The sequence below is a fragment of the Sinohyriopsis cumingii genome, unplaced genomic scaffold (assembly GCF_028554795.1).
Source record: "Sinohyriopsis cumingii isolate HCF-2022 unplaced genomic scaffold, ASM2855479v2 utg000229l, whole genome shotgun sequence".
Lineage (NCBI taxonomy): Eukaryota > Metazoa > Mollusca > Bivalvia > Unionida > Unionidae > Sinohyriopsis > Sinohyriopsis cumingii.
In genome coordinates, this window is record NW_028315879.1 from 4,868,946 (window position 1) to 4,885,000 (window position 16,055).

Consider the following 16,055-nt stretch of genomic DNA (forward strand, 5'->3'; position numbering starts at 1 on the left):
TTCAGCGTATGACTAAAACACTTATGTATATGCGTACCTGGCTGCTCTTACAAACACCCACTAAGTAATCAGCAAACAATGAACAATTGTTAAATTGTACTACCAACCCGGTTACCTAATTACTGACTTACGCACCAGCATATGTCATTTAAGAACAAGACTTACAGACATGTCAACATAATTATTTCCACAACTATGTACATGTTTAAATGCCTACCTACTTATCTACATTGATTCGAATATAAACATAAGCCTATTTATTGGAACAGGATGTGGCGTACTACCAAGATAGGGAAAATGGGGCATTCATGACTGCCAGATGTGCCAAAAGGTCAAATGGGCAGTGCGATGTACTCATCGTAAGTATATTAATATAATATCAAACATACATTATTTTGACTGTCTCCAGCCAAACTGTGTCACCCTCTTTGCTGAAGCTCATATGTAATTAACGATTAGAAAGGGTTGTCATATTGCTGTACAATCATCGTTGGAATTAGCCTAAGTTGGTTAATTCAATGGTTGGACAACATCGCCATAATAAAGATAAGATTAAGAGCAGCCACCATATCATAACAACATTTAAACAATATCGTTGATATCCACTACAGCAATATACCATGATTTTAGTCCTATATAATGGCAATTAAAACGCTACAGGTACTCTCGCACAACAGTACATATACGTAATGATTTTAATAAAGAAGTATAGAGACGCAAATTTTAGCGACATTATTGAAACATGAGTATATTCGGACAGTAGCTGTTTTGTCAAAGTCACACAGATAATTAGTGTTATGTAAACCAAGAGATATAGTCTAGCTTTGCTAAAATAATCAAAATCAAAGTATAAATGTTATCATTTGTTTCTTTTGTTCTTAGCAATAAGACATGAATTTCGATAGAGCTTGACAGCAGTGTTACGTATATAAAGCATGATGGACACAGCTGTTAACGATTTATAAGTGATAAGGACTTTTGCCAGTTTTTCAGGTCTACAGTGGGGTATGAAACCAGTCATGAAATGGAAATTTAAAGAAGGTGTAGCTATTCTGTTTTACCTAAGAATCGCCCGTATTTTTCAGCAGATAAAGTTTCAATTGACATGTGCGGGTATATATATATATATATATATATATATATATATATATATATATATATATATATATATATATATATATATATATATATATATATATATATATATATATATATATATTGTTTTGCATCTTGAACTAGAACGGAAACATTAGAATCGGAGACACAAATTATGATCTTGGACCATCAATGAATAACTTCACATCAAGAAATTTCTTGGAAATTACGGGTCGACTTGGCAAACGATATTTTCTGCAGGACCAACCACGTATCGAAAGAGATATCTTATCTCTACAGGACCCATCAAATATCGAAAGATACATGTCAGTTCAACAAGGCCAATTAAATATCGAAAGAGACCAATCATTTATGCAGGATCAACCACATATCGAAAACAACATGACAGTAGAACGTAAAGGTCTGTAAATGTTATTATGTTTGGAACATAATATATCGAAAGACAACTCCTGTTCTCATTTGTATAACGCAAATAAGGAAAAACATTTCACTGAAACAAACTACATTTATACTGCAAAGAAAGAAAGTTGCGTATTGATAAATGAATGATTTGAATGCTTGATTACTGTATATTAGTTATGTTTCCGATAGCAACATGATCTTTGTCGTTTCCTTAATTGTAATTTAAAGACATCATTGCTTTCTTAACTGAATCTAAAAAGCGAAGTATACAGAAAGTAAGGAACTAACGTTCGGGTCGTATGAAGGTTATTTCTTTTCTCATGAACGTTTTTGATTAAAGACTATATAATTGATTATTTTAATTAACTGGTAGGTAATGACATGATTTGTTTCAGTATTGCACGCTTCTTGTTCATATGATTTTGTATGAAAGAACACGCTATTGAACGAAATGGCTACAGTGTGTGCAATTAAGTGAATAAGACTGAAACCTGAATATGAACATGTGTATATATATATATATATATATATATATATATATATATATATATATATATATATATATATATATATATATATATATATATATATATATATATATATATATATACCATGAACCAAGCACAATTCATATGTTTTCTTAAAACAAATTCCATCCACAGGTCCAATAAAGAAAGAATACTATGTCAAGGTTCTCGTGGTAGTAGATTCAAGTGTATGGGACTTGTAAGTGATATTCTATATAACAACAACACCCACATATGTATCTAATAATATATGTATATATGCGTATTTGTAGATATATATCACTATACCGAGTTATGTTTATTTACCAGACTATTGGTCACCAAGTTATAGTTCTCTATGTATATCTCTATCATTTTCTCTCTGTCTTTGTCTCAGTCCCTCGCTATCACTCTCATATATATATAATGAATACCCCCTATATGACCTTATTAAACCTGAAACCCAGACAACCATATATTCTGTCTATCTTTTAGAATGATACCAATAAATACATTACATAAAAGATGGAAATGTATACCTTAAAAAATTCTGCATCTTACTTCGAGTTTCCTATTTCGCCAGAAGTTTATCCACATGGACGTAATTGTCTGTGACAATTCGTATCAACTTGACGTTAGAGTGGCATTCTCAAGAAATTTCCAGGCATATAGTTTGCTTCTAATTTCTTTAGTAAATGTTCCTCATTAGCAAGACCATGTAAACTCATTGCATTCATTGTTGTTTCTCTTCCACTGATTTGCTTATCGTTTATAAAGGGTTGAACTTTACTAAATGTTGTCAAGATTGGTTTATTTTAATTAACGTCTCTTGCCATTTATTGGCATTGTTACGTTGAATTTTGAACTAACTATTAACCTGACCTAATTACTGCTGACAGAAACAGTCCAAAGTAACGTATTTCATTTATATAGCCCGATGGATAAACAAAACATCTTTTCAAAGTTGTGCGCAGAATAGACCGACATATCGCGAGTTATGCAAATATGTGGTTGGTATTCTGTGTGTCTAAATTTTTTTATATTTTAAATATAATATTTTGGTGCGAATTGCCTCTTTTTAAACGGTAAACATAGCAGTATTTTTGCCATAAATTCGTCGAATTCGATATGCGGTTTGCTAGAATGTTTGAGGCGGAAACATTAAATGCGCAGAAATGCCCGACAGCATTGTATTTCTGTATGTATGCATGGATGCATGTATGTATGTATGTATGTATGTATGTATGTATGCATCTTAGTAGACATAAAGCGAGGTAGGTAGGTATATACCTCGGTAGGTATATGTTTGCATGCATGTATGTATACTTTCCACTTGCAGATTTATATCGTTGGTAAACTCCACAATAGATATCACCAAAAGGGTACCTGAGGCAAAAGCGAATATAAGAAGATATTACTTACACATTATGAACGGTGTAAGTATTGTTCACATAAGAATTATATACATGTTTACCTAACGTATGTTCTGAATATGTTTGCTTAAACGAGACGGCTTGGAATATAATCATTGTGATCGCTCGTTCGAATTTCTTACAATTGTAATTTCTTCAAAATGAGTATAATTTAGTTTTTGTAGGTCGAAGTAAAGTGAACCTGTCCTTTACAACCTGGTCCTTTCAGTAAACATCATCCGTTGAAAGATTGTTAAACAGGTTTTGTATCCAGTTTGATGAGAAACTGGGTCATATGTTGGCCTTTTTGTCTGCACATATGATAAATGAGATAATGACGTGTAACCTTTTAGAAGGATATGAAAGGAAATGCAGTATTTTGTACACTTCCATGCCAGTTAAGCAAATTATACTAGCTATACAAGTATCTTTATTTTATTCATAGGTAGACAAACTCTACCAAGGAATAAATGATCCTGAGATAGTAATCCATGTCAAGATTTGTGCATTCGTAGTTTACCAGGTAAAATATCTTTGAATCTTTTGAATACGTGGACGTTACTGAGTGATTTTTTTGTCGTAACTGTTTTGTGGATGAACACCTTGATTAATTCAGATATTTCTTTGCAAAAAAAAAAACAAAAAAAACAAAAAAACAAAACAAAACATTTTGATAACGAAGAATACGATATAGCTTCCATAACGTAAATGCTCTTATTTCTGCTACTGCTAAGTATGCGTACGTTTCTACATCAGCTGGATTAATCTTTGATATATATATATTGGAAAAATAATCAGGTTAACTTAAGTTTCATTACAATACCAGTTTGTCAATCTGTACTACTACAATATGTATAATTTAGTTTCAAAGAGTTAGTGTTACCACGCTAAAGTTGAGATAAACTAAAATACATACAGCATACACCAAGGATATTATTATATTATTCTTTATTGCTGAAAACGTGCTGCACTTCCCATATTTACGATTCTAAACAACCTTTATAATTCTTGTAAGTTCAAAGTCTTTACCTCCACTATGATTCAAACTGAACCAGTTGGAGCGATTATGTGCGAGTTCATTGCACAGCTCGGGGTCAATATCGAATGATGAATTTGTGAAATGTTTGAAGCATTTGTGCTAAACCTGACCTTGAAATGTTTTCCATAATCAGAAAATCTTCTTTGTTAGTTGCTTTCTAACATACAGGGGAATTCCTATTCGCTAGAAAACATCTGCGTAAGGGAACATTTCATGGTGGTTTGTCCTAATACGTTTACTCTGACAGTCCTTGTGAACGTGTTCAAACTTGCGATGATGTTCGTGCGACGTCCAGTGTTCGCAGTGACACAGAAGCGTTATCAATACAATGACTTGTTGACTTTCAGTTTCGTTTGCAAATAGATGCGCCCGCTAGCCATGGGATAAGCATGCTTTCGATACGGCCTGCACTTGACCGTGTTTTGCTGTGATCGTGTCCACATCCATGGTGTTCGTTCATTACTATGATGGTTGGCTCTACTCAAGTCTTACCTGGTATCGTTTAGTGCCTGACCTCTGCATTTTCAATACTGATTGCTTGACTGAAATCGTTACAAGTCGCAGAGACATGGTTCATACTATTTTGCATATCAGACTATAATAAGCATTCAGTGAATATTCCTCACCAGTTAAGAGATTATTAACACCCACTTCATGTAACTTGATCCTTGCCCACAGTCGCTTCAGATAAAATGATTTGCTGATAGACCAGTATCTAATGTCGATCACAACATCATAATCATGGACGGAGTAAGAATGTAGAGCAAAGACCAGCATGCTTGACCACATTGATGCTTGAGATAAGTTCTGATGACTTGATGTCCTCGGCCAGTGAGCGAGCGAGGAAAAAATTGCAAATCATTACAATGAATTACTCCGAGAAAGCAAAATTATTTCAAAAGCACCCACGGCTTACAGTGCGAAATGGTTTTTTTTTTTATTTTCCGGTTGATCTATGTCGCGTTCAGTGATGATTATTGTCCCTTGCTTTTCACAACCATCATAAATCGACCTACAGTCTCAATCATTAGACTCTGATCAATAAAGCAGGCGATTCAAAATGATAATTATAATTATGTCAGTTATAAATAGTACGGTGATGTCCCTATGCTTGTCTTAGGACTGTCTATTTTCTATTTCTCTTGCTCATTTATATAGGTAAAATATCGATGTATACTGGCATCGATAAGGTAGCGTTGCTTGTGTCGATATTGACTGGAATAATCCAGTCAGTCAATGTTCAGCATGCAGGGATCAGGCTATGTATACTTCTACTGGTGTACCATCTGCACACCAGTCGACATCGAGTCAATTCGTTTTTAAGCTTATGTCCGCTTTGAAAGTTCAGCAATGATATGATAATTTCCACTTGGTCAATTGCTTGCTCCCTGATAGATGACTGTTAACTGAAGATGTTTCTGATGTGCTTTGTCCATCTTTAAAATATCTCTTCCTTTTCATTGAGTAGTGTGAGAATGCCGACACTCAGTATTGGAGATGTTCATGATGACTGTGGCCCGTAGATTGTTTTCATATCGTCACATATATTGTGTATACCATTCCTGTCTACGCTGGGCAAGATGGATCTCATTTCTTGTTCAGCGATGAGTCTTGTAACCTTCTCATTTTTCATTCGACAGTCCTTTTGATGCTGTTGAAGGTTATTTTCTTGGAAGATGAAGTTCTGTCTATTAGGCAGCCCTTCTGTACCTGACGGTTCTTATTCAGGAGAATTTATCGAGCGGCATTGATCTCATCAATTTTGTTGGGAAAGTTACGTAGCGTGTGTCCTAGGGTTTACTATGCACTTGAGAACACAGAGTCTCTGATTTGTGCCCATTTTTGTTCTAACCTATCAGAGTTCATGTCTATTGCATCTCGGTATTATTATGTTTCAATTTGGAAACATTCTTCGTTGATATCAATTATTTGCCTAATAGTCTTTGGCAAAGCTCTACCTAGATATTGCGATATGAGACTAGGTTTCCTTGGTCAGGTCAGATTTCTTCATTATGAATGCTTTGGCAATGACCATGTGGTCAGTGGGATCACAGTGTGTGGAGAGTTTGTTCCTACAAGGAGTTTTCTTTCGGTACGGCTAGATAATGTTTATGTTAATCATCAGGGTGTAGTGTTTAGATGATTTCTTTAGTAGGAGTAACCAACCAATACGTCCCGAAGTTAATGTCCTTGTCTGCTTTCGGTTCTGCTGCTATAAATTTTGCAGGACTTTTAAAGAGTTATCTTTGATCTCATATTTCTTGGACTTGGTGGGACCATAGCCGTGATGTAAATCCCCTTACACTGGAAGTCTAATTTCCATTAGTCTATCATTCATTACCTTTGGGGGATTTGTGAGCTTGCCGATTAGTCGTGATTTAATAGCAATCCCGATAACGAGCTTCATGTCGCTTTCATGAATTTTGCAAGTCCAGAAGAAGCTATAGCAGGCTCATACTTTGGAGAGATATTTTCTGCAGCTAGGTGGTTCTAGCTCAGGGCAGATATCTGATTGAACGTTACCCATACAGCAATATGGATGTCCAATCTGTACATTTGTTTACCAGCATGAGCATTATATATTCCCTGGTCAGTTTGATGAGGTATTCTCAATTAATGTGTCCAAGTTCCAGGTAAAGATTGTAAGGTGCATCACCTTTATGTCCTTGTTAGGTGCTTGATCGCAATGGTGTCCATAACCATTGAGGAGAGATAATAGCATACGTTGCATGCGAGCTACATTTAAATGATAGGACGTTGAGCAGAATCACTCTCACTCTCACTCCACCACTCCTGTGTGAATCCCAGTGGCATGGCAAGTTTGAGGCTTATGGAGAGCAGTCTGGATGAAATGGATTATCACCAGTTCCTATTGAACCTTTATTTATGTATATGTTGTCTACATACCTTGTCCAATCTGCATGCGTTGATGAACATATGTATTCGATCGAATGATACATAAGAATTGATTTCCAAATGGCACTATGTGACTCTATCCATTATGGGTCAAACCTCACAGCGGGTACTGTCTAATGTGATTCTTCTAACTCAGGAGAACACTGACTTAATACTGATTGTTTTATATACCTCGTGAGATAATGTAGTGTTCCGTGTATAAAGACACTGAATATAATAAGCGAAATATAAATATGTGTTAGGTTAAAGAGTACCTGAATCGATGGCTGAAATATATACTGAAAAGATGACAAGTGTTGATAAAATATTGATAATTTATTAGCTGAGGAAGTTGATGATTTACAGGTATTATCCACAACGCAACATTAGGATGTACGTATAATTACCAAAAGTATCCTAACATATAAAGAGACCGTCGAAAAGTAAAATATGTACGTATTGGGAAAGAAATAACGACACAGATAGGAGTAGGGATCAATAAAAAATTCAATTATTATAATCAAAAGGTAATGTTGTACAACGTTGATTTTGTACGGATAATTAATAATGATAAATTATACTAAATATTATTATGAAGGGTATAAAATTAACTATTTTCACTCTGTCCTTCCACCTAAAACCTGATTCTTAGCGTGAATATGTGTCCGCATTCGTATTTGCAAACAAGAATTAGAGAACATATGAGAAAGAGTACATCGTTGAATGATAATCGCACATGTTCATGTTCACTACGCTTAAAAGGTTTAGAGTGGAAGATGGAAAATTGTCGACATTGTTGAAGAAACTAATAGGTGATGGAAATTATATGCATTATGTAACCGTTTGGTACACATGTCCAGAACATATACAAATTTAATTTTTATGTGTTTTGATACTATGGAATATACAATATGATATGTTGGTTCAATTAATTATATTGTGTTCATGTATAGGTGTTGGTTTAAATATACGTGTTGGCTGAGTAATAAATTCAAGCTTTGATTCAATTATGGGTTCAATTATAAACAGTCATTCAGTTATAAGTACAACAATTGGTATAAGTTAGGAACAACCGTTTAAAGGTTAAGTAACACTCGTTTCAAGCAATATATTATTACCTTTTTAATAATATATGTGCCAAATTTTCAGTTAATGCTACAGTCACTTTTTCATAAAATACTTAAGTCTCAAAAATACATATAAATTAATAAATCTAACGGATTATATTTTCAACATAATTTTCAATACCAAATATATATCGCATCCACACATACCCCATCGACCGTTCCAGTGGCCTAGTGGTTAGAGCGTCCGCCTCGGATGCGGGTCGTGATTTCACTCCTTGGCCGAGTTATACCAAAGACTTACAAAAATGGTACAATCAGCTACATCGCTTGGCATTCAGCATTAACAGGTTAGTGTTAGGACTGGTCGGTCTGGTGTCAGGATAATGTGACTGGGTGGGACATGATGCTGCATGTCTGAGGCATGATGCCCCATTGTTACACATCACTATAAACTGTCACACTGCAGACATCGCAGCGATATGACTGAAAAATTGTTTAAGCTACGTTAAAAATCCAAATCACAAACACACACACATACCTTATCAGGTAGAGAGTTGTATATTTATAGTACAGATATGTCATGCACTCCAAATAGTTCAAATAGTAGACATAGTACAAATATTATGCATAGTACAAATTACATACATCGTACAAACAGTGTACATATTAAAAGAGCACACAGTGTACAAATAATATACATATTATAAATATCACGCATATTACAAGTAGTATGCATACTACAAATGATATACATAGTACAAATACCACTCCTAACACTAAAATCATAATACTAAGCGCCAAGCCAGACAACTGCTGGACCCATTTTTCATAATTCTCTGGTGTCACTCGACCCGGGTTCGAACCCGCAACCTCTAGCTCTAATCATTTATACCACCGGAGCGAGATCATATAGTATAATTAGTTCATGTGTCAAATATAGTTCAAATTGTATCGGTGGTTCACATAGTACTGATTTCGGTACAGAATACAAAGATGCCCTGATAGTATTTTATCTAGGTTTTTCATAAGAAGATTATGTAAATACAATATATGAATTATAGTTCATGAAGTGTAATCCTTTTATAGATATATATCACTTGTGTTGTTGCATTGTGCATGTTGCATTGTGCACAGTGATATATACTGCTGAGTTTGCTTGTCTTCATTGAACACTATTAATTTTAGGTGTACCGATATTTCAAACCAGTTCAAAACATAATCTCTCATACCTTTTGCGCATGTTCATAAATAGGATAAATTTGTCATAATGCTTGAAACAAATACTGAACTAAATTTAACAGAACAATATGCAACCACTAATTGTATTCAGTCCGGAAATCAGAGTATGTATATTATACGACACTGCTAACCAAAAAAAACAACCTAGCTCATATGCAAGATGTGAAGGAACAAAGCAATATAACGCTACAATCTTCGAATGGTAAGTTAAAATACAATATCAGATTTGGAAATAATGTTTTGATACTTGGTAAGTTAGAAGCATTCCGTCCTTGAATCAAATTCTTATCTTCAAAGCAAAATTCAGATACTGAAGGATTCTATTTCAAAATATGCATTGCCATGGAAACGTACTGACGAATGACATTCTTGTTCTACTGTCTCTCTATCTTTTGCTCTAGTCCTCGCTGTCTCTTCCTGTCTGTATTGCTAAACACACTATATGTTTATGTTTTAATTATGTATGCTTCAAGGTCTCGTATCTCTAGTTTCGTATTTATATTCTCCTGTAACCAACAACAATAAAAGAAGAACTAAATCGAAATAATTGCTGCGTCGTTTTCATTTGTTTCCTTTCTCTTTAAAGTGGGTGGCACAATTTCAACACAGTGTCTCTAGCGTGGAAACAGTTAACGGAATAAAAATGATTAATGCAAGCAGTTATCTTCTTGATCTCTCTAATATGGACCGATTGGGTGCATTTAGGCATGTTCCAGCATATGACCAAGTTTTACTTTTTACACGGTAAGTGCATTTACACCGGAAATATAATTAATACGCTCGTGATGCAAACAGATTAGGTTCAAATATGTTACGGAAACAGTAAATATGCATTTTAATATTTTCTCAGTAAATCATAATAAATTGTACAATCGTTGTAGCCGACATGATGTTACATTCACCTGTGTCGTTCTAAGTTCGATTGCTTGTGATAGGTATGCATTATTACAATGGATCAAAAAGCAATTTGCTTGGAATGGCATATTTAATACACATCCTACCTACAAATAATTCAGATAACAATCTATCACAACATTTTAAACGTGAAACAGAACTGTACAATTTTTTATTATGGAGGCTTGTGTGGTCAGTTTGAGGAAGAAAAAAATCTATTGACCACTACTTAACCTTTTTCTGAATTACTTTGGATACTATACCTAATTGTTTTCGCCAGGACTATTGCAAAATGGATTTCTACGTATTATTGCATATCAGAGATATCATTATAATCAATCATACAAACAGAATAATATATACTTTCACTGACAGAACAGGTTGTATTTGTTTGCATACATATTATGTATATTCCAACACTAATCACGTTCATAACAAATATGGTTCAGTAAACATCAACGATACATGTTGATGATATTTGTTTAAAATATTATGATTTTGGGTGTTATTAGCTGTTATTAAATGTCTGAATGTGTTGCTAGAGTATTGAAATTTGCATTTTATCTGCATTTCCTATTAAGAAATAATCTGTGATTTAAACAAGTAAAATTATGGGCAAGAAAAGTGAACAGGAACAATAAAACAAATAATGAATATTATTTGAGTAATATAATAATATTTACCAGTTACGGAGAGCTCGGCAACCTCAGTATGGCCTTATGAAAATTACATCACTTCTATTTTCTATGCATAATGTAGCCTAATAAACTGCTGCAAACCATTCCATGAAATACATATGTGATACAGTTTTTCCCTAATTGTCAGTTGTGGTACCTGTATATATGTGTAGCCATTTGTGACGTAGATGTGATCTTCATGGAAAAAAATTCAGTAAAGAAGGTCTTATTATATGCAAAATAAGATGTGGGCCTGGAAACGTCCGCATAGCAGCCTATGGAACTTTTGTATAAACAACAACATGAAATCGTTGGTGAAAGAAATATAGAGTTGTAGGAATTGTAAAATTAAATGAAGACCACAAAGACGCAAAGCAAGCACATTGCCAAAACGCTGCTAATTTCGGATAAATGTTGATTTTATTATTATTGTTATTGCTCATTTTCTTCCTCTTTCTTATTGTTCTGATGTTATTGTTGTTATTAATAGTAGTATTATTATTGATATTATTTATAGGAGGAGTAGACAGCGTTGTTCCGTCATTATGAATGAACAACCGTACCTATTTTTGGTAATGCTCTTTCCATCAGGGTACAAATTATATAAATAATATTCCTTGGTAACAAATCCCAAACTGTTCCCAGAAAGAGGGATTTATATTTTCTCCCAAAATAACCTTTCATAAATTCTTCAATAATCATATCGTACATAGTTGTGCAGTCCATTCATAGAAATTATGCATTTTTCAAATTATATTGTATTCCGCGTTTGCCAAAGTTATCTTGCTTTTTAGCTACCATATGCATCATGCATAATAAAGCTGCAAACTGCTCAATGCTAGATATAAATGCTTTGTCATTACGAGTTATCCCCTACCCAAAACATTATACAATTGTGTCTCATTTATGTGAACTAATTATAAAAGGGATAAATTCTCTTTTGATATTTTGAAATGGGCATTGGCTCACATCTGTATTTGCTTCTTGTATCGAGTTGGTACCATTCGCTTATAAGTCACTTGATGATTACGATAATACAAATTAAACATAGGTCTGTTCTTATTTATCTACATTCTGTTATATTTGTCAGAGTTATTGCTCATTTATCAGCATATATCAGATATCCTAATCTTAGCAATTGTATACTCTGAACTGTTCAAAATAAAAATCATGAAGAAGAAAATGGGCACATTGTAGATTGCACATTACAGTGTGTTTCCATCATACTAAACGTCTGACTAAATGTGTTGAGTATGTCTTCATTTTATTCGTAAAGCTTGTATTCTACAATAATATATCAATCAACAGAACTCGCCAAAGAATAATGTACGTCGTTGGATGACGTGACTGGTTTTCTTTAATGCCTATTTGTGTAAGCAATAAACATCTCTTGAATAGTGAACCAACAGAACAGTAATCAGTGAGTTCACCGCACCGAAAGATTCTGATTTTTATTTGTAAATGACGTTTGGCTGATAATACGATTTAAGTCTTGGATGGACCGCGTTGATTTAGAGAGAAGATAAGTAATGATTATCACGTGAACATGATATCCTACTGAACTCAACCTTCAATTTGTTTTTCTTCCATTCGATGCACTCTTGTGTCGATTGCTATGAAACATGTTTTAATTATTCCATACACCTTTGTAAATATGCATCATATTGCAGAATATAACTCTCCAAGATATATTTCCTAACCAACTCATAATTAGCACTCTGAAGTGTAAACTTCACGAGCTATGCAAATAGCTACACTTTGTAATAATAAAGTATAACGATATCTTGGCCATTTCATGCTTTCAGCAATTCCATCAACGTAAAATATGTGTTTTTGTACTTCTTTTGGTTTCAAAGCTAGTCTTTTTGCTAACATATTTTCTCCGTTTTTTATCTGCCTCTTCTTAGGTCTCTATTTCTATATCTCTGCATTTTGTATTTTCCTGTGATCATGTTTGTCTCTTACTCTACATGTGTATTTCGTATCCAACTTCTGATGCTGACTCCTTCTTACCTCATCAGTGTATATGATGTGTAATTCTTTTAAATTCGATTCAAACCAATTTGCAGACCTACTAATGAAATTCAAAACACTATAATCAGTACATATTGTTTTCAATAAATACCGAATCAATACACTCATTTTCTCGTCCGCTGTTAAGAAAACTTTTCATTGCGAGATCGTAAAATATGAGAAGCTCAGACAATTTGCATTTTATTCAAAGACTGTTATCGTTCCTTATTAATTTTTGCCGCAAAGATGGCATTCTTAATACGTCCTTGTTTCACTAAATGTTTCTGAAATATATGAAAACAAAACAATTTCAATCAACAACGAAACTAACGAAATGAATTCAGTATAAATTTTGAAAGTTAGTTTAATATCTCATTTGCTTAACGTCAGATCCAACACAAGGCCTCAAGTTTTGGTTCAACTCTGAAGCTTTACACTGAATTAGATAAGAGAGATGCCAACATGTTTAGTGAAATTAAGAAATAAATGTATGCATATTAGTTTTAAAGTAAATCTTTAAGAGGCATTTACAGCATGGGGAATTAAATCCCAAATAATACTAAATGTTCGATCACGAATTCACAAAAAATACCAAAATAGTGTTTTAGTTACAACATGATGAAATAGAAGCACTTTGTAACTAATTATTAAAACCACAATTATTATTCTCAAATTATATCTGCGGGAAGTAGTTATTCATAGACTGTACATAAAACGAGAATGAATCATGCTTATCCCAACCAAATATAAAAGTCTACGACAATAAAATGACCAGCATATATGTCGAAAGTTTGCTTCCAGAACATTCAAAGTTTTAATCAAGGCTAGAACTTGATCACAAATATCAGTAAATAACTCAAGTAAAAATGACAATAGGCCTTTAGGCCTTTGCGACTTTTATTCTACTCACGGAATAAGGTAAAGTACACAAAAAAATTAAACATGCATTGCGGCATGTATGTAAAATGTTATGTTGTATAAATACATATAAATACTATATTTTATATTTAGACACTGGATGTATATTCGTGACAGGAGTACTGGACAATCCGGTAAGCACACGGTCTATTTCTACCTCTCCCTTCCTACTGCTCCTCATCTCTTTGTTTCTCCACCTCTCTGCGATCAGAGTCAAATCTTCCATAATAATTATGTTATACTAGATGCAAACCATTGACTGATTTATTATTTTGGAGTCACTAACAGTTAGAAAAGATGGTATATTCAAGCGGTTTCCAATTGATATGGTAGGTAATGTTTACGGGGATAAAGAATGTACTATTATTCTACACGTACAAAGTCAAAACGATACTTTTTTGTGATACATACACAGTCTCAGATAACTTTAGCGGTTATATCTTCCAACAATGTGTACGTTTATAACACTATATTTGTTCTTCTTTACTACATACCTTTTGAAAAGTCATACGTATCATTTTCCCCACAGTTTGTAAACAAAAATATATGGTATTACCGCAAGATACCACCTGTTAATTTGACCAGGAAATTTATTTTATAGTTACATCAAAATACTCGAACATAAAATGTTTAATGTGTTCTTGGTATAAGATTTGTAAAACAGATATAAAACAAATACAAGTTTTAACAAAGTTAAAAAACATCACACATTATATATGTACAAAAAATTATAAAAAAATTATTAATGAATGTCGTATAGAGTTTTAGAATTTGGACCCGTTTACATACCGTATTAAGACGGTAAATCAATTAGGTTTCCTTTTCAAGACGTTCCATCTCAGAATCAGCTATAACAATAGGTTGAAGGGGGAAATCGTGCAAAGTATGGGAACTGTCCTTAAAATGTCCGCCAAATTGTGCTCTGTACGATCCCATTTCATTTAAATGACTCAAATAAATAATATTATAATCTGTATGGATAGGTTCATCATTTAATCGGTATATTTGGTTAACAATGAAGTTTCTTAGTACAGATCAAGTCTTTTTTCTTTATTTCATTTAAGGAATTTCCTTACGAGGGCACGTATGTGAACCTGGTAATAGAGTTGGGCTTGTTCATTCGAGTGATTATTTTCGGACGACGTCCACTGCAGCACGCGAACTTGGTAATTGGTGAGTCAACTTTTGTGTTCTAACCCTATCCATACGCTGTCCCACATTTGCGTCATCTTGCTATCTACTTAAGTTTCGTTTTGTTCATTCTGGGTTTCAATATGAGCAAATGATGATCAAAGGTTGTATCTGTTTTCCGGTTTACTCCTTTTAAAGCAGTAACTCATCTTTCGGCGAGACTACATAGTACACAGTTATGCAATGGACACTATATAACTGAAAATATTCAGCAAACCTTTTCAATTTTAGCCATTTGATTAGACAACCATTTACCATAAATACAGTTATACAATATGTTTTGTCTCCTCGAGAAAAGATAATGTTGATTCATATAAGACTAAGAACTAAGTTGCGAACTATGCGTTAAAAGTTGGCCAAGTGATATCGAGACTATAAAGATATGTAGTCATATCCATTTCTTATCCTTTATTAGCTTTGTGTTTGCTATTACAGAATATATTGTCAATAAAAGGAATCGAACAAATCTACGCATAACAATCTGTGCGTGTGTGTGTGAACTTAAAATCAAGGCTTAAAATCAATATGATCTGCAATCGACCATTTTAATACATATAGTGCAAGTGTACACAATCAATTTATATGAAAGAGGTTACATAAAAAACGTTACAAATGATTTCCTTGAATATTTTATGTGATCGCAATGGGTGCATTTTAAATTTCCTATGTAAACGAAAGGCGTAAAA

At 33.6% G+C, this 16,055-nt stretch overlaps 1 protein-coding gene across 1 annotated transcript in view; it reads left to right on the forward strand.

Moving 5' to 3' along the window:
* The first annotated feature begins 1,247 nt into the window (after nucleotides 1-1,247).
* The window catches only part of LOC149774472 (uncharacterized), a 15,476-nt gene continuing 668 nt past the window's right edge, over nucleotides 1,248-16,055 (forward strand). The window contains exons 1-5 of the mRNA XM_089945293.1: nucleotides 1,248-1,516; nucleotides 2,181-2,244; nucleotides 3,364-3,460; nucleotides 3,882-3,959; nucleotides 10,263-10,420. Of these exons, the coding sequence (XP_089801419.1) occupies nucleotides 1,288-1,516; nucleotides 2,181-2,244; nucleotides 3,364-3,460; nucleotides 3,882-3,959; nucleotides 10,263-10,420 (626 nt within the window). The 5' untranslated portion in view covers nucleotides 1,248-1,287. The remainder of the gene's footprint in view (nucleotides 1,517-2,180; nucleotides 2,245-3,363; nucleotides 3,461-3,881; nucleotides 3,960-10,262; nucleotides 10,421-16,055) is intronic.